The 15,178-nt window shown below is 39.2% G+C and overlaps 1 protein-coding gene across 4 annotated transcripts in view; it reads left to right on the forward strand.

Moving 5' to 3' along the window:
* The window catches only part of arhgap36 (Rho GTPase activating protein 36), an 82,088-nt gene extending 68,315 nt beyond the window's left edge, over nucleotides 1-13,773 (forward strand). For all 4 annotated transcript variants that reach the window (XM_044183456.1, XM_044183458.1, XM_044183457.1 and 1 more), the window contains exons 4-12: nucleotides 1-108; nucleotides 5,533-5,752; nucleotides 5,956-6,011; nucleotides 6,454-6,604; nucleotides 6,709-6,857; nucleotides 7,731-7,904; nucleotides 8,175-8,263; nucleotides 8,378-8,604; nucleotides 10,008-13,773. The exon at nucleotides 1-108 is cut by the window's left edge and continues 206 nt beyond it. In XM_044183456.1, the coding sequence (XP_044039391.1) occupies nucleotides 1-108; nucleotides 5,533-5,752; nucleotides 5,956-6,011; nucleotides 6,454-6,604; nucleotides 6,709-6,857; nucleotides 7,731-7,904; nucleotides 8,175-8,263; nucleotides 8,378-8,604; nucleotides 10,008-10,345 (1,512 nt within the window). In that variant the 3' untranslated portion in view covers nucleotides 10,346-13,773. The remainder of the gene's footprint in view (nucleotides 109-5,532; nucleotides 5,753-5,955; nucleotides 6,012-6,453; nucleotides 6,605-6,708; nucleotides 6,858-7,730; nucleotides 7,905-8,174; nucleotides 8,264-8,377; nucleotides 8,605-10,007) is intronic.
* Nucleotides 13,774-15,178: the final 1,405 nt, after the last annotated feature.

A 15,178-nucleotide genomic window follows, 5' to 3' on the forward strand; every position in this document is an offset into this window, starting at 1 on the left:
CCCAGCTCGCCGTCTGCAAACTCGGTGGCACCGGCACCAATTTTTGAGACCCAGAACAAACCGCTGTCGCCTACGTTTCTGGATAACACCGGCCGAGGACAGAGGAGGGTGAGACAGCCTTCTGACTGAATACAACTCTACAACAACTTTCTTTGTATCTTGAGGGACCTTTTTTATTTATACAAATTAGAGTTTTATAAACTTCAGAGGTCATTTAACTTTCTCAACCCATAAAGAAGTGAGTAAATGTGTTGTGAATATTAGGACAAAAGTAAGTCAGTAAATCTGGGAAGTCAATTAAACAAGCAATAAATAATCAATACATATTTTCTCTATTTATGCTGCCATTTTTTTATTTCACATTTGAATATATATATATATATCCTACTGTTGTCTTAATAATCCCTCCATAAACAATATAATTGAAGGAAAATAGGAAAATTAAGTGGTTGAAAAAGGACTCATCCTTTAAGTAAAACTTAACATTGAAGTATCAGGTAGTTCAATTTACATATTTATCAAAACTAAAAGTAATTATTCTGAAGAATCAAAACTTTTCATAGTGTTTAATTACTGATGCATTAAAATGTTGAAGAATTGAAAATGAAGAATTTTAACACCTCTTAATACTTTGTAGTAATTAAACCGCCATATTAATGAGCCTATTTTTTGTTTTACATATAAAAACCTGAGTAGTTGTCAGATAAAGTGAAGTTAAAAATAATATATGTTTTGCGGAAATGTAATGGACAACAAAGTTTCTCAATCTATCAGAAACGACATGTATGAACATATTCATGCAGATGTCGGTGTCTTCGCTGCCATTTAACAGTAAATGTTGACACTGTGACAAATTTGACCTTTGACATTAAGTTTGACTTAATTTCTTGAATGTCTTCTTTGCTTTTACCAAATTCCACATTTAATCAAGCAGTGACCATTTGGTTTTGTGTGCTTCCGTCTGTGTTTTAAGAGACATTTGGATCAGTGATTCAAGTCAACAAAACTCTGATCTGTAAAGTGAAAACTGGCAAGGCAGGTGTTTGTTTCTGCCAGGTTTAATGTCATCTGGGGTGAGAATAGTGTGTGTGTGTGTGTGTGTGTGTCCTGTAATGAAGGTCTCCACAGTGCAGCTTGCTAATTGCTGACTGCATCTCCAGCTGTAAACATTTTCACAACGAATTCTTCTATTTGTTTCCACAGTCGTGTGTTTGTACGAAAAATGCTGTGTGTTTTCATGCGTGTGAAGCCTTTCTGCTTGAGGCCAACACACCCTGTAATCCTCTCCACACTGATCTGGAAACAGTTGTTATGTTAAGCCTGTAAAGAGTATCATTACAGCCACAGAGGACAGTAATCGAACCTGAACCAGCCATCAAGTGCAGCTCATAAGAATCAGGCACTGAGGTAAATGCTGCACACAAGACGGACAGAAATAATGTCAATAATGTATTGACGGGCTGCAAACAATGATTATCTTCATTATTGCTTAATTATTTAATTTATTAAATCTTTAAAACATTGAAAAATGACCATCATGGTTTTGGGGGGTTTTTGCTTTGGGTTTTTTTTTTTTTTTTGTCTTGCCCATCACAAGTTCACAGAGCCCAAGGTGGTGTCTTCAAATTGCTTTTTTTGTTGAACTAAAAGTCGTTTAATATTCTGTTTACAGTGATATAAAACAGAAAATAAGCAGCAAACCTTCACATTTAAGAATTTGAAACCAGTATTGATATTTTTGCTTGATGAATAACTGAATAACAATTACTGTTTATTAGTTGTTGTTGATTTAAATTTTCTGTCAATCAAGTAATCCATTAATTGACAAATTTTTTCAACACTAATGTGATACTGTATTGATCACTGCAGGTAGCATATAGTTGCTCTCACATTCTGCAGGCAGCCAGATGTGTGTAATACATGTAATGGACGTAATACAATCACATTGTGACCATGACTGCAATCAGCTCAGGTTCAGCAACATAAACAATGGTCTGTTCACTGTAATTGCAACGTGCAGCTGAAAGTATTCAACGGGGCCATTAACTTGGTTTATTTTTGTTTAAAATTCGGCAAAATATGAGATTTCAGTTTTGTTAGAAATGTAGTTTTTATTCTGGCTGATCATAGGAATTGTTGCCCAAAATACAACAAAAAGTAATAATTGGACACTTTACTAGTCAAAAGTGTCAGTTAAATATTATAGTTAGTGAAGTTAAATATTACATTACATTAATATGGCAGACAATTTTGTCCAAAGCAACTTCAATTTCTTCTCCACATGAACACACTTTGCAATATGAGGTTCAGTGTTTTGCTCAAGGACACCAACCCACCAACCCTGCACACACTCTACCGCCTGAGTTACAGCTGTATAAACCCTTTATAGATAATTGAGTATAAAATGAAATATAATGCTTTACTTCTCCTTTAACCTGTAATCAGTTGATAAAAAATGAAAGCTGGTAAAGCTTGTTTTTTTCTTTACTGCCAATTAGCTGAAAATATAAAATACAACTTTATATGTAGTCTTCTGTTACCTAGCTTGATAAAAATGCATCTGACAGATTACACCAAAAACTATAAATAAGAGACCTGTAAGATAAGAGTCAGCTGGTCAGTCAGTTGGTCCACCACTTTGGTCCAGACTGAAATGTCTCAACAACTATTCGATGGATTGCCACAAAATGTAGTACAGACATTCATGTCCCCCTCAGGAGGAATTGTAATAACTTTGGTGATCCCTCCCTTTTCCTCTAGCGCCATCATCAGGTCAAAATTTCAACTTGTCCAATTCTTTGGTTTATGGCTAAATACCTGCGAAACGAATGGCTTCCCATCAGCTTCAGCTGTACTTTGTGTTAAATGCTAATTAGCAAATGTTAGCATGCAAATACACTAAACATAGATGGTGACCATGGTAAAGATTACACCTGCTTAGCATCACCATGTTAGCACTGTCATTTTGTTAGCATGCTGATGTTAGCATTTAGCTCAAAGCAAGTACATCCTCACAGAGCCGCTGGCATGCCTGTAAACGCTTGTTGTATAGAAATCCAATCATCACACATATTTAGAACGAAAATTCCCACATAAGAAGCAGGCTGTATGAAACTGTTGAAACTATGTTACGTTAAGTAAAGCCAACAGTGATTATTAACTGTAGTGGTAATGGGACTCTGACTCACCCTCTTACAGCTGTCTGGACTGTAGCAGCTCACTGTTTACATATCTGACGACACACACACACACACACACACAGAGTTGTGTTTCCATCACTTTTTGGCACATTACATTGACTTACATTAATTCTCTGGAGACTTACCATAACCACTACTTGCGTAACCCTAACCTTAAACCAAGTCTTCACCCTAAAATTTAATGATTTACGTTATGGGGACTTTTTGTATTTTGTCCCCATAAGGAAGGCGAGTCCCCACAATGTGACTGTGTAAACAGATTTATGTCCCCACAAGATTAGTAATATCTGGCGCCCACACATACGCACACTCCACTGGAGATCTTCAGCTTGACAGATGAGGCCGCAGTAAGTGTGGCGGCGTTGTCACTGCATCGTGTCCCGTGCAGTGACAGATAGAGTATACGGTAGGAGTAAAGGTTGAAATTAATGGCTAGAACAAGATGAATAGTAGGAGGAGAAGAAAGTTGAGAGGAAGAATCTGCTGTGAGGACATTTTAAATTATAGTTTCTTCTCTCTCTACACTCAGACTAGAGCAATGAAGCAGGCCAGACCTCCCTTACTTGGACTAGAAAAGGAGATTCATGGAGGGCTTTAAGGTTGCAGCTGTGTCCACACTACATGCTAATGCTAAGCAGGTGTTGTGTATTGTCATTATTGATTGGTCTATAAATTGTAAGGAAATAGTGAAAAGGGCCCTATAGTATCTCCCTGTGTCCAAGGTGACGTCTTCAAATGTCTTTCTCTGACCAACAGTCCAAAAACCAAAAAGAGATTGTTTTAGTATGACAAAGAAAATCAGAATATCCTTCCAATTTGGAAACTGTAACAAGGGAATGTTTGGTATTTTTGCTTGACAAATGATTTAAAGATATACCCTCTGGAGTACATACATACTGTATACTATTATTATGTAGGATAGAATTGGGACACAGTAGCTATTTTTGGCAGTTATGGGTGGGAAAAAGGATTTTCAATCATATATGGACCATCTAAGGGCAGGTGGTTAATTTAAGTTAAATAAAAACTACAGTATGTATCATACGTAGTCAGACTTCCATTCCTTCAAGAAAGACGGGTTTCCTAAAATCCTCTTTTCTAACTTTTAGAGGCTTAAAAGGCACAAAACTTGCACCATTTCACACTTTTTACACACCACCATGGACTGTCCACCTCACACATTTCAGATTAAATAAATATCCTCTAATTTCAGATTTCTAGCGCAGTTTGGTTGCTGGACTGAAGTGCTGTTGGAAATCCCTCAGACACTTGACATTGATCCAGAAATTTTCAGCTCATAAAGTGATTTATGTTTCTGTGGTATTCGTTTCCAGCCTCTCAGATATTTATTGGATGGCAACGTCAGGATGATTAATAAAAATGGACTCCTCTGTTCTGCTGGGCTCTTCTCCTGACATCCATTTTAAAGTGTTTTTTCCATTTTCTCCTGTCATTGCTCCTGTCTGGGTATTTCTTCTCTTTCTCTGCATCCTCCTCTCTGCAGCAGATGACCCGACACGTCATCTGCTGTAAACTTTTAGAGCACCGCATGATTCAAATGTGTGCCACATGTACTCAAGCATCATGAGAATATGTTGTTATTGTTGTTAATATTCAGATCCTGGCGGAAAATCCCTCAAAGCACGTTATTTGGTTGAACTTAAAGCTCCACTAAGCAATATTTTTATAGCAACAGTGGTTCAAATGACGTCATGTTAATTAATCGCTCGTAGTGATGAACCCAGAGATACATATCACCAGACTCATCTTGACAGAGATCTTTGAGCTCACTATTTTTTACGGCCTGCAACTCTGTTTGGATTCACTCTTGCGGCTCTCACCTACATCATTTCCAGCAGCAGCAGGCCGCTGTTTTTAGTGAAAAGGGCACTGATAAACCCACTGTACTTATCTATCCACCACCAAACAGCACACAGACAAAGTTAGCGACTAGCTGCTGAACATCATGAAGCATTTAGATATTTCCCTCAGCAGTTGGTGGAGACCAAAACAGAGTTAAAAGGAGAGAGAATATTGGAACTATATTTGTCATGTGGGCAGAAACACGACTCCAAGTGAACGATAATGTTGCTCAGTATCTGCTGTAAATAGTCAACTGTTGGCTAGCATGTTTACCAAAACAACTTGATGAATATATTTTCATCCAAAGATGCTACTTTTTATCATCTAAAAGATCCTCTCAAAACTAATGTATATCCTTCTACACAGAAAAGCTGCTGCTTAAAGGATCATTATTTATTGATTTATTAATTTATGTATTTTTCTGAATATAGAACATTTTGTTACATCAATCTCTCTGCCCCCCCTGCAGGGTGGTCTGTCAGTGGACTCCATCTCCGACCTTGTAGAGAGTCAGTCTCGCCTGCTGGAGGCGCTGCAGCTCTCTCACCCGGCCGAGCTGGAGCTGAAGAAGTCACCGGGCGGCAGCGGCTCGTCAGACGGGAGGACCCAGACCAAACTCAGCCTCAACCCCATCTACAGACAGGTGCCCCGGGTGCTGGAGAGGTGCTGCAGCCACATCGAGACCCACGGTGAGACACGGGCTATATCTCACCTGTGCCATTTGGAGTCCCCAAATGAAACAAACTCTTTTAGCTGCACATTTAGAAGTCTGGGTTTAAGTACAGTCATTTAAATATTCAGACTGAAGTCTTTGCGTCCATGTAAATGTAGAAAAATGACACTTCTACCTGATTCTGCTGAGACTATTTGGTGCGCCATTTTGTGTCCCCAGGTCTTCAGACTGTGGGAATTTTCCGAGTTGGTAGCTCTAAGAAGAGAGTGAGACAGGTGAGGACATTTTCTGTTCACCCACATCCATTTTTGTTGGTATTTTAACCATAACAAAATACAGCTGAATAAAATGTTGTTTGTCTCAGGATCAGGGTATAAAACAAAACATAAACATATCTAAATATATATGGCCCAGAACATTTTTATTTGAAGATTTTTTTTTTTTTCTCAGTGAGTTGACTCCTTTCCCTTAAACTACAGCATACTGTGCTACTCATACTCGGACACCAGTGGATTATTACTACCAATAATAAGATGGGGGAGCTCAGTGTGAATTCACTGCCCCGTGTTTCCTGTCACTATCTACTTTTCGATGGAAAATAAAAATAATCTTGAAGTGAAAAGCTGATGATGTGTGACATCCTGTTATGAAGAAATCGTGTCCATCGGGGGAAAGTGACCCCTGTTTGTCCTCTCGTTGTGTTTGTGTGCTCCTCAGCTGCGGGAGGACTTCAACGTGGGGGTGGACGTCCAGCTGGACGAGGAGCACAGCGTCCACGACGTGGCAGCGCTGCTCAAAGAGTTTCTCAGAGACATGCCTGATCCTCTGCTGCCCAGAGAGCTCTACCCCGCCTTCCTGCACGCCAACTGTAAGCACACACACACACACACACACACACACACACACACACACAGTGACGTGACTGAACAGCAGAAACACCTGTACTGATCATCCTGTCTGTGCCTCCTGTAGTGCTGAGGGGAGCAGACCAGCTTCAGTACCTGCAGCACCTCCTCTACCTGCTCCCTCCCTGTAACTGTGACACCCTGCTGCGACTCCTCAGCCTGCTCCACACCGTGCAGAGCTTCGCCCAGGACAGCATAGGAACAAATGACGAGGAGGTAGGCCACTGACTGCACTATGGGACGTGTAGGATCCAGCATCATTAAGAGCTTAACCCACACTAGAAACTATTCTGCACCAGTTCTTTATTTTATTTGGTTCTTGCTTTATGTAAGTGCACTATTAAATTGTAAATTGACCATATCAAGGGTTTTACATGTTTTAGCACATTAACTGTTTTTAAAAACTGGTACCTGATGTCTTCAAGAATGCAACATCCAAGATTTGAGTCGTATTTTAAAAAGAAATATGAATAGGTTGATGTTCAGCACTTTCAGAGTTTCCCACAAGCACTTGAACAATCCAAAAAATGGTCAACAATATAAAGTTTACACAATTTGTCATTAATAGTGTAAAACATGGAAAACTATTGCACAGTATAGTAAACTTTTTGGCTTGTTATCTCAATAAATTAACTAAGTTTACAAACTGTGAGCAGCTCAAAGGCTGTTTTTCCCTCCTCAGACTGTTTTATCTGTATATTTTTAGAATCTTAAAGTGGAAAAACTGTCTATTATTTTACAAGAAAAATAGGAAAGATTAGAAAAACAGCAAAAAATGACATTTTAAAATAAAAGAAATGTGTTGCACGTCCTGTTAACATCATGTACATGGAAACATCAACAGCATGGAAACATCTGGCGGCTATGTTGTGACCGCTGGTTGAGAGCCAACGACTTAATAAATAAAGTGGATCAAGATTTGAACAGTTAATTGAACTCAACATATTTTAAATGACCTGAGCAATTAAACTCCATTTCACATTATCTACCTCTCTTCTGCAGTTCACCTCGGAAGGGTTGATTCACACCTTTTCTTTCTTTATCTCATCCTCCCCTCCAAACTTCTCCTCCTTTCCTCTCTCCATCCAGATCCCCGGGAACAAAATGACGGCTGCGAACCTGGCGGTGATCTTTGGGCCCAACCTGCTGCAGCGGGAAGGAGGCGATGCGAGTCCTCATATCTACGCTATGGGGATTGAGGACAGCACGGCGATCATCAGCGTGACCCTGGTGCTCATACAGAACTACAGGAGGCTCTTCACGGTACGGCACACCCCAGGAAAGTCACATGTTCAGCCTTCAAAGCTTGTCTTTGCATTTGTTTCAGTTTTTTTTTCTACAGTCCTTCAGAAACAGTGTCTATAAACAAAGCTTCTAGTATCAGATGTGTTGCTAGTACACCCAACTGTTGGTATCCAGTCATGCAGATAGTTTTGGAGATATCTGCCTTTTAATGGCTGCCACCAGCTCAGTACAATGGAGATGAATGTGGTCCACTAACATACTTCTGCATTCATATGTGTGACCCTCCAGGTTTCTGCAGAGCTGCAGCAGGAGGTCCTGATGAGTCTGATTCAGACAGACCCGGACATCATCGACTATCTGCTGCGTAGGAAACTCAGGTAACCATGACAACCAGTCAAGTCCCCAGGAGTATCAACCTCAAACTGTGGTTACTTTTGGGGTTTAAACAAACTACTGATGCTACGTTCGTGTGTAATTTCATCCCTTCATAGCGGCAGCCATCTGACGGTGGAGAGCAGCAGTGAGTCGGGGGGTCGTCGGGATACAGGGGTGTCTCTGGACTCTGTGGGAGCCTCCAGCGGGAGTTTGTCCCCGCTGGAGCCCCCCTCACCACTTTTCCCACCCGACGGTGGCGGCGGCGAGGGCAGCCTGACCAGCGAGGTCTTCCTCAACGTGCTCAAACTGAACCAGAACAGGAAGCGACAGGAAGCGAGATACGGTACTCATCTGGTGGCTTTGTGTCACATGTTCAGGGCTGCACTGTGGACACAGAGGTCATGGCCTCAGTATTTTTTTAATGGGAGTTTGGGGACCTGAAGTGTAACTCACATTTTATCATTTAAAGTTACACATGATGTGATGTTTGTTTTAGACTTGGTGCCTTTTAAATTTGAGTATTTTCAGGCCAAGAAAAAATATTATTAAGAAGAAAAAAGTTAAACAACTTCAACAAGCTGTTAGAAAACAGATTTCAGACCATATGGAAACTCTGGGATGCAATAATAATTAAAACTAATATCCAAATTATTAGAGACTTGGACATATGACTTTAGTATTTCTAAAATCCTGGCTACAGCCCTGATTAAAGGTGCTAATTTTAAGTTTTTTAATTAATTTTTTTTTTTACTAATTTAATTTTGAGATACTGAGCTTGAGATTTGGAAGGAAACCAGCTAGACTGCGTTACAGCAGGAAGAGGACGCAGTTCTTCCAGAGCAAATGGAGCTAAAAATGTCATTCTGGCAGCCTGGACAGGACTTTGAAACAGACCTTTAAAACCTTTTTATGTTGGGAAATAAAAATGCTTTTCTCTCACAGGTCCTAATATTTTCCTAAAATGATGTAATTTGGTACCAATTACAGGAGAAAATGGAGGCAAACTTTTGAACCACTTGGTTCGTTGTCTTGAGTTAATAAACAGTTGTTGATTTTAAGAGTAGTCTCCCTGAAAGAACTTCTCCATTTAAATAACATTTAAGAAAACAGCTAATTATGAACAATCCAAAGAATTAAAACATTTTTGACACTTTTTGCTCACTGTAGATGTCTCTCCAGATACAGTACATTAAAGCATCTCTAAAATAAAATGTACATGTTTGTGTTGAATAAAAAGCTGAACACTCTGCCTCTCTTGGCCCACACACAAACTAAGTTGTCTAAATGTTTTAGAACACCAGTGTGCTGGGATGATAAATGTGGCCACAGCACCACCTAGTTGTGACAGATAGGAAGTTGGAGAGGTTGTCACAGTAAAAAAACAAACAGAATAATAACATTAAATACTGTTTTTAACAATTAAATGTTCCTACATAAATGGCTTTTTTGAAAATGTTGACATTAATTTAACCAACTATGGTCCTTAGAGATAGATAAATGAAATTAATTAGATTTTATTTTTATCTAAATCCATTTTATTTAATTACAAAGTTTTCCCAGTTTTTAGAAAAGTCTTTGTGGAACATTTCAAATGAAAATGAAAATCAAAGTTTTAAATCAGTTTTCTATATTTTTTTTTAAATGGACAAAAAGACAAATAAGAGAATTTGATAGTTTCCCCAAAGGAAAAGGGATTTAGAGGTTTGCAGTGCAGGTTTGAACCTTTTTCCTGTTTCAATCCTCCAGGTGAGGTCCCTCCAGGTAAATCCATCCGCCACATGCGTCAGTTCCACTCCCACCACAACCTGCTCAGCCTGGCCCAGCCCTCCTCGTCTTCCACCTCCACCTCCACCTCCAGACTCCACGGCCCGGACCCCGACACCCAGGACCGCAGGGGCCCGCTGGGCTCTGCGCTGAGCTTCAGCCTGGGCGGCGTGGGCGGCAGCTGCTCCAGTCTGAGCGGGTCCACAGAGAGCAGCATCTGGGTGAGACAGACGCCGCAGGAGGAGAGCAAACCGTCACCTGCCGCTAATTTCTGGGACTTCTTCACCGGGAAAGGGTCGAGCTCAGAGACAATGGTATGATGAAGGGCGAGAAGAAGAGGAATATGAAGGGAAAGTGTGTGTGTGTGTGTGTGTGTGTGCATTCCCCAGAATCCCCAGAAAATTGGTCAAAATTCCTGTTACATTTACAGACAACTGTTGATTTAAAAGCATGTTAAGATCCAGTAATATTAAAAATCCAAAGTTCCCACTTTTCTGGCACCTCTGGAACGCAGCATGTGTATGAATGTGTAGTTGGGACACAGAAAGCATGAAACAAATGGAGAAGAAAAAGTCAGATAAATACACGAAAAACGTTGTTGTTGTTTTTTTTTTTAAGAGACATGTCGGAAATTGTTGAAGTAAACTTTTTAGCACGACTTGCTCGGACAGAGACACGGATATCAGTAAATGAAAGAAAAGAGACTAAATAAATCTGTCTATGAGATTATCTGGAAGTGGATGCAGTAATAGTTGCGATGTACATAATGTATTCATGATTTTACACAAACAACCCCTGTCTTTACTACCTAGAACTGCATAACTAACTCTAGCTGCATGGACTCTACTAACACTTCATCTATAGTGATACCATACCAGACTCCCTTTGGTTTTTGTTGTTTTCCTGTAATAAGCTACATTCACTGTAAATCTTATCTACAATCCAACGTTCAGCGTGAATGATTGTTAGAATTCAAAACACCTGAAGACATTTTGGCAATGCAAAGATCAGAGCCAGAAATTAAACTCCGTAAGTATTGATTTGGTGATTTGCAGTTCAAAAGTCATCTATCTTAAATCTGGGCTAAAAAACGTCTGTGTAGGTTACATATAATTATTGTTTAAACAATATTTAAATGACTTTCACCATGTGGTCACGACCTGCTTCACAATGAAATACAGGAATTGTAATGCTGTTTAAACCAGAACTGTAGTTCTCAAGTTCTTTATGCAGCTAATGCTTATTTTACATAGTGTGTCTTTGCCTTCAACAGAACATCCTCATTTTTGACATGTAGTTTTAATCACCAGTGTATGGAAAGATATTTTACTTGTTACAGTACTGTAACATTTTTACAACAATATTTTGTGTTGTGACTGAATTACAGTTTTAGCAAATAATGCAAAATTTAAGCAAATTTACGTTACAATCACATTTCAGTCTTTTTTTTAAACTCAAAGGACTATATTGGGTGACTTATATTAGAGCTGACTCTCACTATGAACACTATTTTTTTTTTTTTTGTTCTCAAGCATTTAGACTTGGACTTAAGTGAACTTGACACCTTGTCTGAAACTATGGTTCTATATAACTATATAAAAAAAACCTAAATTAGCCAGGCTTTAATCTAGACGTCTTTTGAGCTGCAAATCACCAAATGAATGCTCACTGTGAAGTACATATGTGTGAAACGATAGCTGTGCTCCAGTTCGGGGGCTGGATCCCATGAAGGACGCGGCCCATGAAGGCTTTCTTAGACCACCGGAGGGTCAGGCTGGACCTGCTTCTCCTCCCAAAATTAGTTGAGACTAAACAATGACAGTGTGTCAACAGTGTGGAAGGAACTCTGTCAAGTTCCACGAAGCCTGAGTTTACAGTGTGAGATGTGAAGTTTAATTTTAACACATTCATGTGAAAATATATTCATATAACATCTATTTATCTGTATCCCCCTGTCATTAACTGCTAGCTTGAGAGTGGAGTTTATACCTGGCTTGCATTTTTTTTACCCTCTGCAGTGGTCATGTGATATTTCCAGACTTTACGAACTGACGAGGATCAAATAAACGCTGCGGCCTGCAAAGATTACATTAGCTGTGTTCTCCAAATTCAGGCCCATGAAAAAGCTGCGTTTCTCAGAGCCTCTGAAATAGGACAGACCGAGTCTGGATGCGGCAGTTATGACTGTAACATGAGCTCTCTCTTTGATACACCTGGAAATATGTAATCAGTCACAAATACACAGATGTTCAGCAGCTGAACTGTGGGATGCTGCAGGTATGTAACTTGTAAACCTTGCACAGTTTCCTACTTTTCTCTACCAAATATGACTTCCTCTGGCTGTGATTTTCACGTCAAAAGAGTAAATATGGGCCAAAGTTGGTTGATAAGTTTGTCTGTTTTTTACGTGTAGAAGGAAATTGACTCTTCACCACAAGCTGCATACGCCTTTGAGTTGTGAGCAGTTTCACCGAAAAGGGATTTTCCCTTCTAACCTCAGATTTGTTTTTCATTTCTCAGAGGTCGGATGCTGCATTCACATCATATGGGAGTCACCATAATTACCAGTTTCCGTCTTGTAAATAGCATCCATGTCAATGTCTAAATCGTATTTACAACTGGGATATTCCAGTTTTTCTGAAAGCGCCCATATATCTGACTTCACACAAACAAACATGGATGCCTCACGACAGCCAAAGACCTTTTTCCATTTCTACCACGAATCCCATGTTACATGAACGCAACATTAAACCATTCAGTATTTCACAAGAAAAAGGTAACAATTGGACAAAAGTCAAGAAAACAAACGAACCGGTAATTTTCTGGAGCATAATTAGTTTATTCTATAAAGAAGAGTTTAAAAAAAAGTTTTTTTTTAAGTGCTCAGAAAAATGGAAATTTTTACAATTGCACACTAAAAACTGTGAAATTCCATCTGCTGAGGAAGACAGTGTGATATGATATATTGAATATGGGCGTGTTCAAATGATCCTCTCCAGAATGGCTACTAAATTGGACCTTATGGCTACTGTTACCAAGGTCAAGAATAAACTCAAAGTTTTTTTCCTTTTTTCCTATCAAGCTAATCATCTTGCAACCGCTGGCCTAGGTTACATATAACCATTGTTTCAAACGCATTTAAATGTCTATATTTCAATGTGAAGCAGTGCTTGAAATGCTGTGAAATCAATGGTTATGTCTTTCACTTCTCAACCAAGTTTTGCCCCGGACGTCTCGACATCTTTTGACATGAATTAGACCCTTTTGCAAGAAATGTGGAGGCGTAAGTGTGTGTTTTAAAAGGTGTTACTTGTCGAATTGCACGAGGCCAACTTCAAGCTCTGGCACACAAGTATGAAAGATAATATTACAGGTTACCTTCCTTTAACCACAGGAGGGCGACATTCACCACATCAGCTCAACCTTTAACCCTCTAATTGCTTTTCACCATTTACAGACTCATATGATGCTATAGATAAAAGTGTATTAGGTTTGGGGAATAGTGCCAAACAGCTAGAAACTGTACAAATGTTTGTTTCTGGCCTCTTTGTAGTAGAAATGTTTCCATTGTTGTACAGAGATTTTCCTCCATCCTAACGTTTTATTTCTTCACCACAAACACAGAAGTTGCACAGAGTCCGTCCTTCACCTCAGCAGGTGAATGTATCTGTAAAATCCATCGAGGTGTGTTAAGACCTAAACCAGAGAATGTACCGCCTACCTGCAGAGAATTAAATGTCAAACTGCCTCTGTGTCATTGCTTATTGTTGAACCTGCTGGGGGAGAGATAGATGTTCTGAGTCAGTGCACTGTTGCTGCTAAAAAAAAAAAAAAAAAAAAAGTTTGGTCACACTTCTTGCTGCGCAACAAGCATCTGAAAAGCAGTAAGATGAGTCAGAAGACCCAAAAAAAACCCTCCAGGGGAAGATGATCTCATGCCAAATACACAGGCAGAAAGCTTTCTCATTCTGTCAACAGCAATTGCTTCCATTTACATGATGCAGTTTTTTAATTTTACAGCAGCCATTTGACATCCCTGTTTGATTCAGACAGACCTACAAAAGAGCAGACAATAAAAATCAACTGCAGCTTCTTCTTATTCGACAAAGTAAAAATACAATCACACTTGTGGCTGGATCCTCTCCACAGTCTGTGATGATACATTTTGTTTTGAATTTTGTTCTCTTTAAATATATTTTATCACTTACCTTTCAGCAGGAAACTTTGAGAATTTCAGGATTGGAAACTGCGTCAGTGTGAGTCCAGAGTTCTTCATTGGTAAGTTAATAATGTGTCTCTGTTAACTCAAAGCTGTGGTTCCCAACATGCTTTTTGCCTGCGACTCCTTAAAATGAAGCTAAAGTTTCAGCAACAATGAGGCTTTATAAAGAAGCCCTCGTTTTCTGGGCTGTCACTGAACCAGCTTCTGCCTGTTTTCCAACACTTTCTTCATTTCTTTTCTCTCTGCACATCGCACTGATGATGAAGGGCACGGGTGAAGTTTCAGACGTGGGGGAAATACAATGAAGTCAGGGCTTCTTCAACCACAAGCACAAAAACAATACGTGAACATTATTCTTTACATTTATATTAACCTTGCACATTATGTAACACATTATGAGGAATTTTTCACAAGAATAATGACAAAAGAATAAGAAATGCTATAAATATTGACTATTATCAGTTCACTAACATTACTGAAAATCACATTTTTAGTTGTTAAATTGACCGACTCCATTTTACTAAAAAGAGCAGTGTCGTTCACTGCTTCATCTCTGATTGATGTGCAACTCTATCATCCTTCTGGCAGAATATCATAATGAGATGACATCATCTGTAAATTAAAATATGGATAAAATGATTCCCCTGAAAATATGAAGGGGAAGTTGCAGCGGTATTTTCAGCCATGAGTAGCGTCTCCGGATCTTCCTTTCAGGTTGCATATGTTCCAGCCAGTCAGAAAATTAGGACATGTAATCCAATCTACCTAATCCAATCAATTTTGTTCTCGAAGCAACTTTTCTCTTATAATACTATGACTTTATTCTCATAATATCGTGACGTTTTTTAAAAAATGTTTATTCTCGAAATCTCATATTTCGGGGCCCTAATCACCACACAAACACTTACTTTAATCTGCATGCAGGCTTTTT

This window comes from Siniperca chuatsi, linkage group LG22 (genome assembly GCF_020085105.1).
Source record: "Siniperca chuatsi isolate FFG_IHB_CAS linkage group LG22, ASM2008510v1, whole genome shotgun sequence".
Taxonomy (NCBI): domain Eukaryota; kingdom Metazoa; phylum Chordata; class Actinopteri; order Centrarchiformes; family Sinipercidae; genus Siniperca; species Siniperca chuatsi.